Source organism: Anolis carolinensis, chromosome 4, assembly GCF_035594765.1.
Source record: "Anolis carolinensis isolate JA03-04 chromosome 4, rAnoCar3.1.pri, whole genome shotgun sequence".
NCBI lineage: Eukaryota > Metazoa > Chordata > Lepidosauria > Squamata > Dactyloidae > Anolis > Anolis carolinensis.
The window spans coordinates 134969384-134983621 of NC_085844.1; the positions used below are offsets into that span (position 1 = coordinate 134969384).

The 14238-nt window shown below is 38.2% G+C and overlaps 1 protein-coding gene across 25 annotated transcripts in view; it reads right to left on the bottom strand.

The window, feature by feature from the left end:
- LOC100562425 (protocadherin gamma-B4) overlaps positions 1–14238 on the bottom strand; it is a 378208-nt gene that overhangs the window by 203934 nt on the left and 160036 nt on the right. The window contains exon 1 of one of the 25 annotated variants that reach the window (XM_062979457.1): positions 8378–11387. The exons of 23 other annotated variants lie outside the window; for them this stretch is intronic. In XM_062979457.1, coding sequence (XP_062835527.1) covers positions 8378–10828 — 2451 coding nt within the window. In that variant the 5' untranslated portion in view covers positions 10829–11387. Of the gene's footprint in view, positions 1–3563; positions 8276–8377; positions 11388–14238 lie in introns of those variants that run through there. One more of the 25 variants, XM_062979476.1, reaches the window with a different exon arrangement.

Here is a 14238-nt window from a genome sequence, read left to right on the forward strand (position 1 = left end):
CTTTTACCACATGTGGTGGACCTGCAAAAAAGCCATGGATTCTGGATACATGAGGAATGTCAAAAGATCCTCAATATGAAGTTCCAAATGAAGCCGGAATATTTCTTATTAGGAATTACTGATATAGAATTTGATTTAGATAATAATAAAGATATTCTATTGACATATTTGACAACCTCAGCAAGGATAACATATGCCAGATACTGGGAAACAGAAGAAGTTCCATCTAAAGAACAATGGCTGGATAAAATGTTAGAAATTATGGACATGGATCGACTAACTTTTTAAATGAAAAAACACACAGGAAGATCTATTAAATCAATGGACTGGGGCATTTAAAAAAATATATGAATATGTAACCGAAGACCAGTATGATTCTCCTAAAGACTTTGACAGACCATGAATTATATTAAGGAAGACCTGATAGAAGAAAAGGGAATAAGAAATGTAAACTAACCTATACGGATATAGAAGAAATAATAGAAGGAAAGACCTAGAAGAAAATGAATGGAAGACCAAAAAAAATCCCCTCTCCTCTTTTGCTCTATTTGTTCCTTAATTTCAGCAAGCCCTTGTTTTCCTTCCCCTTCCCCTCCCTAACTCCTGCACCATTCCTACATCTCAACCCTTCCCAACTATCCTTAGTTATCCTTCCTCTTTTCCTAAACCATCTTTTATGTATTTTTGAAAGTGATCTAAAAATATGATTAAAAAAATAGCAAGGAAACACACTTCATGAAAGCAAATGTTTTTCAAATTTGTGGTTTTTACATGATCTCATAGGTTTTGTCTCACGCATTATAATTCTTGCTCCATACCAAATTATGAGTACATCAAATTTTGCCCATCTATATGTTATGGTGGAGCCCCGGTGGTGAAGTGTGTTAAAGCACTGAGCTGCTGAACTTGCAGACCGAAAGGTCCCAAGTTCAAATCCCGGGAGCAGACTGAGCGCCCGCGCTTAGCCCCAGCTACTGCCAACCTAGCAGTTCGAAAACATGCAAATGTGAGTAGATCAATAGGTACCACTCCGGCAGGAAGGTAACGGCGCTCCATGCAGTCATGCCAGCCACATGACCTTGGAGGTGTCTACAGACAACGCTGGCTCTTCGGCTTAGAAATGGAGATGAGCACCAACCCCCAGAGTCAGACATGACTGGACTTAACGTCAGGGGAAACCTTTACCTTTTTATATGTTACGGTCCTAATCCTAACAGTGTAGACTCAACTTCTCCAGAGACAGATGATCTATACCAGACACTGTTTAATACACTTATTGTGTGCAGCAAATATGAAATGCCTGCTTTACCTTTTCATCTGTTTTTCTCACCTTTTAAAAATATGATATGGGATTACTGATGATAACTGATAAGATTTAGTCTATACTGGCTCCTTAATTCAGAGCCAGTAAACAGTCAAACTTATTGGGCCAAGCCCTCCGAAGCACAGCATTAATGTGCACCTGGCCTGAAATCATACCTGGCTTGATGGACTGTATCTTTGCCAGCTGAGGAGCTCTTTGCAAGTATCTGGCAAATGCCATTGCAGCTACACATACTGAGATCATAATGGGGCATCCAAATGATCTCATCTTTCTCGCTGGTTGGGCAGGTAACTCATTCTGACATCAGAAGATGCAATTATGATAGGCACTCGCAGAGAGCTGGTGTCCAGGTAGATAGTAGATTGGGATGAAAAGGACCTGATCAAGCCATCCAGATCACAACAAAGCCTTCAGACACTCTAAACTTTCCTGCAAATACTGAAGTATCCCCCGATTTTGATGAAAGTGAAGCAAACTTTGAATATTTATTTGAAATCCTTGTGTGTTATGTAGACCGCCAGGGCTGGCTTTGAGATAAGCAAATGTATTTTTTTCACATAGAAATCTAGAGGAGGTGATTTATTTTTTTCCAGTTGCTTTATCTTTTATAATTATTATGCTATACTCAGGACAAAACATTTATAAATGTTTCATTTGCAGTCATACGTATTACCCACAGAATACTACACACAGCACTTTTCTTACATTTTTGATGTTACAAATAAAAAGTTCAATTGAACATAGCATTACCACTTAAAATCAGAGAAACAGCATGATACAGCCATAAATTCAATGTCAAAATGACCAAAAATCATTGTTTTCTGCTGCTGGACAGGATGAACATCACTAACAAACGTGGGCAATTTCAACAGAAAAGAGGAAACCATGAAAATGAACAAAATCTAACTGCCAGTATTAAAAAAAACTTCTAAAATCAGAACAGTAAATTAAGAACAATACAGTACTCTGAAAACAGAAATTACAGACATGAATCAATCAGGGGCAGCTAACACCTCAGAACAAAGGATTCCCCCAGGCAGGAATGAAGCTTGCAAGGCCATTAATGCTAAAAAGGTGATTAATTACAACATTCACACTGGCCTCCAACAGACAAGAGTCCTTTTCCCCACTCTGGACCTTCCACACACATATAAACCTTCCTTGCTTAGTTTTCCAATATACCTCACAACCTCTGAGGATGCCTGCTATAGATGTAGGTGAAACGTCAGGAGAGAATGCTTCTGGAACATGGCCATACAGCCTGGAAAATGCACAACAATCCATCACTAACCCGATCCCCTTAGAAAAATCCAACATGTAGAAAGGACCCTTTGGAAGTTATTCTAGAAATCTTAAAATTTGGGAAAGTGGAACTCTCGAGGCCAGAGGAGACTTGGGCCAGACTACAGCTATTTTTAACAGAGGAATACCATTGACACTGCAAATAAAAATATATTATACTACTGTAGTAAATTTTCACCTCATTGGATTGATCCATTTCTATATTTGAGATATTTTTTGATCAAATGTCAAAAGCATACTAATAAAAATAAAAGGAAATATGGTGACAACAGGCAAAGTTTAATAAATTCCAGGAGAACCTAAAACCAGTACTACCCACCCCTACTCTCTCCACTGTGCTGCTGCAACTGGCCTTTTTGAATGGTGGAGAAATGGCAGTGGCAGTCAAGGGCAATTGGCTCCGAGGTAGAATTTATGTTTTCTGCAAAATGACCCTCAACTTATCCACACATCTTATCAGAATATATAATATTGGCACCAAAACACCCCTAAATTTTGACATGATGTTAACTTATATGCTACTATATATGGTACTTTAATTGAAAATACACTTTTTTTGTTCTTGAGAAGAGCATAGCAAAATTGATTTCTGAACCTCTTGCTTGATTCAAGTGCTTTGATTCAATAAGGAGTCTTTGATTTTTGGACAATAACATACAGAAACAAGAAATGGGTTTCCCTTAGTATTGTTAAATATGACCTAAAGCGAAGTCAAATTTCCAGCCCTTATAGTATTGTTGTTTCAACATGTTCGGATCTCTTGAATCTCCAGGGCCTAGTAATTACACATTACATACTTGGACCCTGCTTGGAGGTATTATATATTACATATGATTACAGAATGGGCGACAAACAGCAGAATACTGCAGAAAACTTCATCCTCAATAAAAACATGCACAACTAAATACATACAGATAGAAATCATACCTAAACTCACCTCATCTGCTTTATTAATCTCTGCCTTTAAAATATTTCCTTGATCAGCTGTCAAAAGCACATCAGATTGAGGATTGCAGTAAATATTATCTGAGGTTTGAACACTTGGAGCTGGAAAGGTAAATTCCTGTATCCTGGACTCAGAAGATAAACAGAGCTGATAAGAATAAGGCAAAGTTCCTTCTTCGTAGTTTGGTGGGAATATGACAGCATTGTTTGAATGAGGAACTGGACCAAAACACTCCAAGAATTTGGGACTCCCAGATCTTCGAAGCTTTGTCAGAATGGCCAGAATCACTGTCAGGAGGAATAAGAAGGAAATCAAAGCCAAGGCAAGGACCAAATAGAACTGGAGGTCCGACTGAAACTCTGGGTCCCTGGGTTGGCTGTTTATTTCAGGAAGGGCCTCTTGGAATGTCTCAGCAAACACCAGGTTAAGACTCACAGAACTGGATAGTGGTGGCTGGCCATTATCCTTCACTAAGATCACCAGTTTCTGCTTGAGAGCATCTCTTCCCAAAAATGTCCGTGATGTCCTGATCTCCCCATTATGGACCCCAATTGTGAAGAGCCCTGGCTCAGTGGCCTGGACCAGATGGTAGGAGAGCCAAGCATTGTGCCCAGAGTCTGCATCCACTGCCACCACTTTGGTCACCAGATAACCCTCCTCGGCTGAGCGAGGCACCATCTCAAATAAGGCTGAGCTCTCAAGTCCCTGAGAAGGATAAAGTATTTGAGGGCTCTTGTCATTCTGGTCCAGGATGAAGACCTTCACAATGGCAGTGCTGCTGAGGGGAGGGGAGCCTCCATCTTGGGCTCTCACTTCCACCTGAAACTCCTGACATTGTTCATAGTCAAATGAGCGCTGGGCATAGATGATGCCACTTTCAGAGTTGATGGAGAGGTAAGACGAGAGAGGCAGTTCCTGAATGTCGCTTCTGAGGAGGGAGTAAGTGATTTGAGCATTGCGTTCTAGATCTGCATCTGAGGCGCGGGCCTGGAAAATGGAGGCACCTGAAGGATTGTTTTCTGGCACATAGGCAGTGTAAGAGGATTTCTCAAAAGCAGGGGCATTGTCATTGATATCTGAAATCTTTAGGAAGATCGTTTTCTCTGTTGAAAGAGGGGGTGTACCTTTGTCTGTTGCTGTGATTGTGATATTGTACTCTGGAGTGATTTCCCGGTCCAAGGGACCATCTGTAAGAAGCTTGTAGAGATTATTAGATGTAAATACTACTCTGAATGGCAAAAAGTCTTTCAAATAGGAAGTAATTTCACCATTATCTCCAGAATCTCTATCCTTTATATTGATAAGTGCTATCAGAGTCCCAAGCACAGAATCTTCAGGAATTGGGCTGGACAACGAAGCAAGGATAATTTCTGGGGCATTGTCATTTTCATCTAATAGTTTTATTTCCACTTTACACTGAGCTGCCGATCCACCTCCATCTCTTGCTTCAACTATCATCACATATTTTTCTGTTTCTTCAAAATCTAGAGGCTCCTTAACTGTAATTTTCCCATTTTTTGAATCCAAATTGAATTTCTTATAAGCATGTTCAGGGAGGTTTCTAAAGCCATAGTTGATCTGTCCATAAGAACCTGTATCTCTGTCTGTTGCTTTGACTTGTACCACTAGAGACCCACTTGGCACATTTTCCTTCAGTGTCACCATATATATCTTTTGAGTGAAGACTGGTGGGTTGTCATTGGCATCAATGACATTAATCCATATTTTAGCTGTCCCAGTTCTTGGAGGCTTTCCTCCATCCACAGCCATAAGGATTAAATGAAATGTGCTTTCACTTTCATGATCCAACTGTTTTTCTAGTACTAGTTCTGCATATTTCTTTCCATCTTCTGTCTCTCTTATTTCCAAAATAAAATACTTATTGTCATCCAGATGGTAACCTTGTAGAGCATTTACCCCAATGTCGGGATCTTCTGCTTCCTGTAACATAAAAGTTGTTCCTGGCAATGTTGATTCGATAATTTCTAGCTTGATATCACCATGCAAAAAACCTGGTGCATTGTCATTTATATCCTGGATTGCAACAGTTATATGAAAAATTGTTGTAGGATTTTCAGCCATCACTTCAAAACTAATAGCACAGGATTTAGTAGTTTCCCCACAGATTTCCTCTCTATCAATCCTGTCATTTACATAGAGATTCCCATTTTCTGCATTAATAATGAAATATTGCTTTTCTCCTAAAGAAAGAATATGCAGGTTGCCATTTGCTATTTGTTCTGTGTTCCACCTCAGATCTTTGGCCATGTTTCCTACCATGGAGCCCTTCTCGAGTTCTTCAGGAATTGAATACTGAATCTGTTCTGATGCAGCTTTGTAGAACAAAGAGAATAATAAGAGAAGTACTTGCCTTTGTAGCGATTTGCTGTAATCATTGTGCCTTTCCTCCATTCCACACAGTAAGAAAAATGTCTTTAGCCTTCTTTGGTGTGCTCAGATGATCTGAAATATTTTAAATTCCAATCCCATCAGAATCCAGAATGTATTTGGCTGCATAGAAGGAGATGTGTTTGCACAGTTTCCCTGATCTGCAGCAAATATGAGGAATTCAAAGGCTCTTTGAGAACTATGTTGGCCAACAGCGGCACTGTGAGGCTTAGCTGGAGAACTGCAGGCTATGTCTTGAAATTGTGGAAAAGATTTCTTACATGGTGCTGTTCAAGCTATAGTAATTGATATATGCCGTGGTTTTAGAAATAATACTTTATTATTTTGAGTATGCACTTTTCAGTAGAAAAACGAAAATACTTCACTGACATAATTATACTAAAAATAGGTTATAATATCCCTTTTCTCTGATATATTGGAAGTCATATTGATGGCTCCTTGAGTTCTTCTGGGTGGATTGATGAAATGGATGTATACGAGATTTTACAAACTAATATATTCCCCAGTGTCCTGTATGTAGTTTCCAATGAAGAGCAGAGGCGTTTTTCATTTGGATGCTGTAGACTTGAGATTTAAATTGCAAAATGTTTATAATAAAGGTTTGACTTTAATTTATCCAATAATTGTTTTTCTTACTAGACATACATACACACACACACACACACACACACACACACACAGAAGCTTTATTGTGACAGTATCCAATCCCATGTTGTTCTTCTGAGGTATAGCAGTTGGCTGTCATTGCAGTCAGAATGCACGCAAGCAGCTTTGGTGCCTCTGTTTTTCCTCTCACCCATCTTTCTGTCCGTTTTTGTTTTTTTGTAGCCGTACTTTTACATTGTTTTGATTTACATTAATTCTATACTTAAAATACCAAATTAAAAATGTGATGCATAAATTTTTATTTGATAAATTGGTGTTGCAGATGTACTATGCGAACACACTGCATATAAATATAACTGCATGGTGACCTTTCAAAATTCTTATTTTTCTGGAATATTAACCATTATCCACAGTGGAGTTGTTATATCAAACTCCAAACTACCCCTCTCCCCCAATTTTGGTGTTTTTGGTCAGCAACATATAGCCTAAACAAAGTTGCCATTTTTTTTTGATGATTATGTAATTTTGGTGGCTACTGGCTTGTAGCAAATATCTTATTCTATTTTCATTTTTAAAAAATTCCAAGGAATAATTGTGGCTGCATACATATTACAAACAATTTAGTTTCACTTTAAAAATTTATTGTTCTGCTTTCTTCACTATAAAATCATGACAGCATTTTTCACGGTAAATAGCTCTTTCTTGAAAAACAAAATAATAAGGTAGTTTAATCATTTTGCCTCCTAAAAGAAATCTTGCAGTTTGAATTATAGATTGCTGAAAGATCATTTAGCTTCTGCCATAGCTATTTGCTGTGCACAAAATATCTGTATTGCTTTGCACACATTACTGAAACTTAATTTCTGTTGTAATAAATCATATTTAATGAGCTAGAGGATAATACTTAATATTGTTTTCTGAGGACACTAAATAGGCCCAAAAAAGTTCTTTAAAAGTACTATGAGGCATTTGTTCATGCATAGTTTGGATCTATATCTCCAACAGGTGTACATTATTGGCTTATTCTGTATCCAAGATTACTATTACTATGAGAATACTGATATGTTTAAAAGGTCATGACCCCAAGAGATGCTACAAAACGCTCTATTTCTCAAACTAGAAGTCTTACCTTACAGTATCAAACATAAGTCGAGAAATTTTAATCATAAAACCGTTCCTTTACGAGAAACCTGGATTGTCTGATCCACGGGTCAATGTGATTATGAGTAAAGTGGCAAAAGGCAAAAGATTAGTCCATTCTAGAAGAACGTAAAAGAAACACTACCCACCACTGCTATCTCCACTCTTGTGCTGCTTCTGGCTTTCTTGAATGCCTGGATGGGAAAATGGCAGCAGTGGCCAGGGGCAGCATTGGTGCTTTTCCCTTTCTGGGGAATTACTCTTGACTTATCCACATATCATATCAAAATCCATAATTTTATCTGCAAACCAGTCCTAAATTTATACCTGAGGTCAACGTATACGTTAGTATATATGGCACTTTAATCGCAAACACACACACTTTCCCTGTTCTTGAGAAGAGCACAACACAAAATATGACCTAAAACCAAATTAAATTTCCTTCCCTTGATGGTATTCTTGTTTTAACACTGCCCAGGGCAATGCATCTCCTGGATCTAGAAAAATATGTATTACATGCTTGTACCTTGCTTGTAGGACATATATACTATGTACATATGATTACAGAATGGGCAAATATCTAAATACGTCAGTAAACATAATTCTCAATAAAAATGCACAGGCTATAAATTTAGGTAGGAATAACTCACCTCATCATCTTTATTAATCTCTGCCTTTAAAATACCCCCTTGATCAGCTGTTAAATGTGCATCAGATTGAGGATTGTAGGAGAAATTTTCTGATAGTTGAACAGGGGGTGCTGGAAATGAAAATTCCTGTATCCTGGACTCAGAAGATAGACACAACTGATAGGAATAAGGCAAAGTTCCTTCTTCATAGTTTGGTGGGAATATGACAGCATTGTTTGAATGGGGAATTGGACCAAAACATTCCAAAAATTTTGGGCTCCCTGATCTTCGAAGCTTTGTCAGAATCGCCAGAATCACTGTCAAGAGGAATAAGAAGGAAATCAAAGCCAAGGCAAGGACTAAATAGAACTGGAGGTCTGACTGATATTCTGAGTCCCTGGGTTGGCTGTTAATTTCTGGAAGGGCCTCCTGGAAGGTCTCTGCAAACACCAGGTTAAGACTCACAGTACTGGATAGCGGTGGCTGGCCGTTATCCTTCACTAAGATCACTAGTCTCTGCTTCAAAGTGTCTCTTTCCAAGAATGTCCGTGATGTCCTGAGCTCCCCATTATGTACCCCAATTGTGAAGAGCCCTGGCTCAGTGGCCTGGACCAGATGGTAGGAGAGCCAAGCATTGTGACCAGAGTCTGCGTCCACCGCCACCACTTTGGTCACCAGATAACCTTCCTCGGCTGAACGAGGCACCATCTCAAACAAGGCTGAGCCCTCCAGTCCCTGAGAAGGATAAAGAATTTGAGGGCTCTTGTCATTCTGGTCCAGGATGAAGATCTTCATAGTGGCAGTGCTGCTGAGGGGAGGGGAGCCTCCATCTTGGGCTTTCACTTCTACCTGAAACTCCTGGCACTGTTCATAGTCAAAGGAGCGCTGAGCATAGATGATGCCACTTTCAGAGTTGATGGAGAGGTAAGAGAAGAGAGGCAGCTCTTGAATGTTGCTTCTAAGAAGGGAGTAAGTGATTTGACCATTGCGTTCCAGATCTGGATCTGAGGCTTGAACACGGAAAATGGAGGCGCCGGAAGGATTGTTTTCTGGTACATAAGAAGTGTAGGAGGATTTCTCAAAGGCTGGGGCATTGTCATTGATATCTGAAAGCTTTAGGAAGATGGTCTTCTCCGTTGAAAGAGGGGGTGTGCCTTTATCTGTTGCTATGATTGAGATATTATATTCTGGAGTGCTTTCTCTATCTAGGGGACCATCTGTAAGCAATTTATAAAAACCATTGTTGGTTGACACTATATTGAAAGACACACCACTTGTTAAATGGCAAGTAATTTCCCCATTTTCCCCAGAATCTCTATCATTCACATTGACAAAGGCTACCAGAGTTCCTACAGCTGAATCCTCTGGTATTGGGCTGGATAAGGAGGCCAGGATTACTTCTGGAGCATTGTCATTTACATCTAATAATTTTATTTCAACATTGCATTGAGCTACTAAACCACCTCCATCACGTGCTTCTATTGTCATCACATATTTTTCTGTTTCCTCAAAATCAAGATCCTCCTTAACTGTTATTTTCCCATCTTGTGAATCCAAAATGAATTTTTGTCGAGTACGTTCAGGGATGTTTCTGAAGCCATAGTTGATCTGTGCATTTGAACCTGCATCTCTGTCTGTGGCTTTCACCTGTACCACTAAAGAACCACTAGGTGCATTCTCTCTCAGGTTCACCATGTAAGTCTTTTGAGTGAAGACTGGTGTATTGTCATTGCCATCAATGACAGTAATCAATATTTTAGCTGTCCCAGTTTTGGCAGGCTCTCCTCCATCCACAGCTGTAAGGATTAAGTGGAAACTGCTTTCACTTTCATGATCCAGCTGTTCGTTTAGCACTAATTCTGCATATTTCTTTCCATCTTCCCGCTCTCTAACTTCCAAAGCAAAATATTTGTTATTATTTAGGTGATAATCCTGTAAAGCATTCACACCAATGTCAGGATCTTCGGCTCCCTCTAAGATAAATGTAGCTCCTGACAAGGTTAATTCACTGATATCCAGCCTGATATCACTATGCAGAAAATGTGGTGCATTGTCATTTATATCTTGGATCTCTACAGTTATGTGAAAAATATTCATAGGATTTTTAGCCATCACCTCAAAACTGATTGTACAGGAATTAGTTTCCCCACATATTTCCTCTCTATCAATCCTATCATTTATATAAATATAACCATTTTCTGCACTGATGGTGAAATACTGCTTTTTACCTAGAGAAAGAATATGCAGATTGCTTTTTGCTATTTCTCCAGTTTTCAGCTTTAGATCTTTGGCAAGATTTCCCACAATGGAGCCCTTTTCCATTTCTTCAGGAATTGAATACTGGATAGTCTCTGAGGCAGCCTGACTCAACAAGGAGAATAAGAAGAGAAGTACTTGCCTTTGCAGTGATTTGCTGTAAACATTGCAATTTTCTTCCATTTCACTCAATGGGAAAATTTGCTGTATCCTCATTTGCTGCTCAGATGCTCTGAAAAATTACCAGTTCTATTCAGGTTCCAGAAATCCTTATCAGGACGGTAAAATATTGTGAGTTTTTTCTTCCCGTTGCTTTGTCTTCTTGTGTTATCCTGTTTTCCAGTGAATGAGCATTTTCTGTTTGAGGCATCCTTTGGTTAGTACTTTTGCTTTGTTGGCTAACAGCGACACCCACAGTCTCATACGGAGAATTGCATCTCATATTTTCAGTACAGAACATGGAAAGCTTTTCTTATATGTTCATACTTATGTGTAGAAATTCTAATGCAGAGTAAGCAATATCTCAGGTTTCTTAGCAAATAATATATTTTAAGGATTCTGTGTTTTTTTTCTGTAGTACAATGAAAAGCCTGGCCTCACTGGAGAAATTTACACTAGAAAACAAGTAATAATGCATATTTCTCATATTTGATATTTAAGAGGAATTTCTATTCTTTCTCTCCCCATGCCCCCATCTTCTAGAAGATAGTAAATGAATTATACTTCTAGCAATCACATCATTTCCCAGAGAATCATTGTTATTGTCATTTCTTCAATCTACATTCTGTTAATCCTTGGAATAATGCATTTGAAATATTGGGAATTGGTACTGTTTTTTTAAATCCAAATACTTGTTATTCTGTCCATTTCTCATGCTATGCTCCACATTCCATAGCAACAAATTTGGCTTTATTCCCAAACGTATACTTCAGACAAACTTAAATAAGTGGCTTGATGGCTATGCCTAAGTGATAAGATACTTTTAAAACTCATTTTTCACATGGCATTGAAACATTCACATTCTCACAGCTATTTAAAACATTCAAAAGCTAGATTCTGGGATTTTAATGTCACTTTCACAAATTGTGCAAGAAAACTTTCTATGCAAGCCTTCAAATTGCTTTGTAAAACAGAAGCTCCCCATCAAAATCCCACAATTCAGTGTCTTGTGTGCTTTTATTGTATTATGGCTGTAAGAATAAAATGTTATTGATCTCAACATCTCAACCAATATATTTTTGACAATATATCCAATGCTCTTAATTGTGCATTGTGTAGATTTCATCCATATTTTTCCTGTTAAATACTATTGTGCAAAACCATGCTAGATTAATATGAAAAGGCTTGTATAATAATGCATCAATTACTATATCATGTAAAACATTAAGCACATATCTATAAAAAATGATGTTACTACTACACGAGTCCCATTCACCAAGGATTACAACAGGTTGATCCCCATTTCACCAGAATCTGAAAAGGGAGGCACAAGCAGTAATGTGATAGATGAAGGGAAGGCCCAATGTGTTTTTAAGATGACTTTTTGTCTCTTGCTTGGCTTCCTTCCTAGTGAACCACAATCTTAATTTACAGTGAGAAATTAATCAATTTCTGAAGGGTGAAAATTTAGATGAGGGCTAGGGTTTCTGCCATCTTCTATCAGGAGTTACTTAGCTCACTTTATGTAATGGAAAAAGTTTCAGAGATATAATGGGAAGAGATATTAGCATTGGCTACAAAACATTTCCTCCAGATTTTTGTTATAGGATCAAAAGAGTGATATGAATATACTGTCTCTTGTCTTCATAGGATGACTTGGGACAATTTACAAATTCACAGAAGGCAGATATGATAGTTTTATTTGTGGATAAGTAGTGTCAATCCCCTCATCAAACATAAAAACACGTTCTGTAAGTGAGCCGTATTTCAGAGGAATGAACTGGCAAAACCACTTCTGAATATTCCTTGGCTAAGGAAGTCCTAGAAAATCCATGGGAGTATCATAAGGTGATTTAATAGCATGTACACATATAGAAGATGGCTAGAAGAGCTGATGAGTGCAGACAGGAGAATTTAGATTAGAAGATTTCTGCTTTGCATGAAAGATTTTCATGAGCTAGAGGGACAGCATTCAACTATATGACTTCAAAGGATACTTTACAAAGTGATATTATGAGAAGATTAGAATATCCATGTTAACTTTAGGATTCTTGATCAGAATAGAGTGTAGCTATATTCTTATTATAAACCTCTGGTTGTACAAGATGATGATCTGGTTCAAAATAGTGAACTTCTCCTAAATTTTAGACACTATGTTACAGGACAAAAGTATTGAATTCTGTGAATGGCACCTTCACTCAAATGTTTGTTGTTGTGTGCCCTCAAGCTGTTTCTGACATATGGCAATCTGAAACGGTTTCCTAGCAAGATTTGTTCAGAGGCGGGTTGTGTTTTCATTCCATGGAGGCTGAGATAGTGAAACTTGCTGAGGTTGCCCAGAGGAATTTTCTGTGGTTAAGTGGAGATTCAAACCCTGGTCTCCCGAGTCCTTGGACAATGGTGAAACCATTACACCACACATGCTCTCAAAATCTCTAGGCAAGAGTAGTAGCTACAGAAGTAGCAACGCACAAGAGATTTAAGTCCTAATATTTGTTGTTGTCGTGGTGTTGTACAAGTCAGTTCCAATTTATAGCAACTCTAAGGCAAACCTATTTCTGGGTTTGAGAGTGAGTGACTTGTCCAATATCCCTCAATGGGTTTCCATGGCTGAGCAGGTGATCAGAGTGTGGTCTTCAAGATTACATGGTGCAAAAGGCAGGCAACTGGAACCTTGGGGCAATGGGTCAATTTAATTATGTGTCAGCATGCTGGCAGTAAAATGATGTAAAGGGGTCAATTTCTCCTCTCTCCTCATTATTCCCAAACTGGCTGATTTTTTGTTTGTTTTATATTCTATATTTGTCCCCCTTTTAAAGTGCATAAATTGTGCAGAAACCTGCACAAATGAAGTGATGTGCAATATCAAAGGTATTAGACATAATGTATATCCACTATTGACACTCATGTGGCAATAGTGAAATAGAAAAAAGGTGTAGTAAACTCCATAGACCAACACTCGAGCCACAATGCTGGCTCCATTGTTGAGATGTATACTGGTGGGCTGTAATAACAAAGACCTAGAAAGACATCTGTTTTTCTCATCAGTATTTATCACTATAATGGAATAAAGGGGAGGTATCCTTCTTCCATAATACATTTTGATATATACACATGTAGGACAATTATGTCGACATTTGCTGATGAGTAAATCCCATTTGTTCAGTAGGATTTATCCCTGAAAATATGTACACTGGAATAGGAGTCAGAAAAATAACTGCCACAAATTAAAGATCATGGTTAAAAAGACTATATCATAACCACACTGTGAAATTTAGATAATTCCCTCTAACTACAGTAGAGTCTCACTTATCCAAGCTAAACGGGTCGGCAAAAGCTTGGATAAGCGAATAACTTGGATAACAAGGAGGGATTAAGGAAAAACCTATTAAACATCAAATTAGGTTATGATTTTACAAATTAAGCACCAAAACATCATGTTATACAACAAATTTGACAGAAAAAGT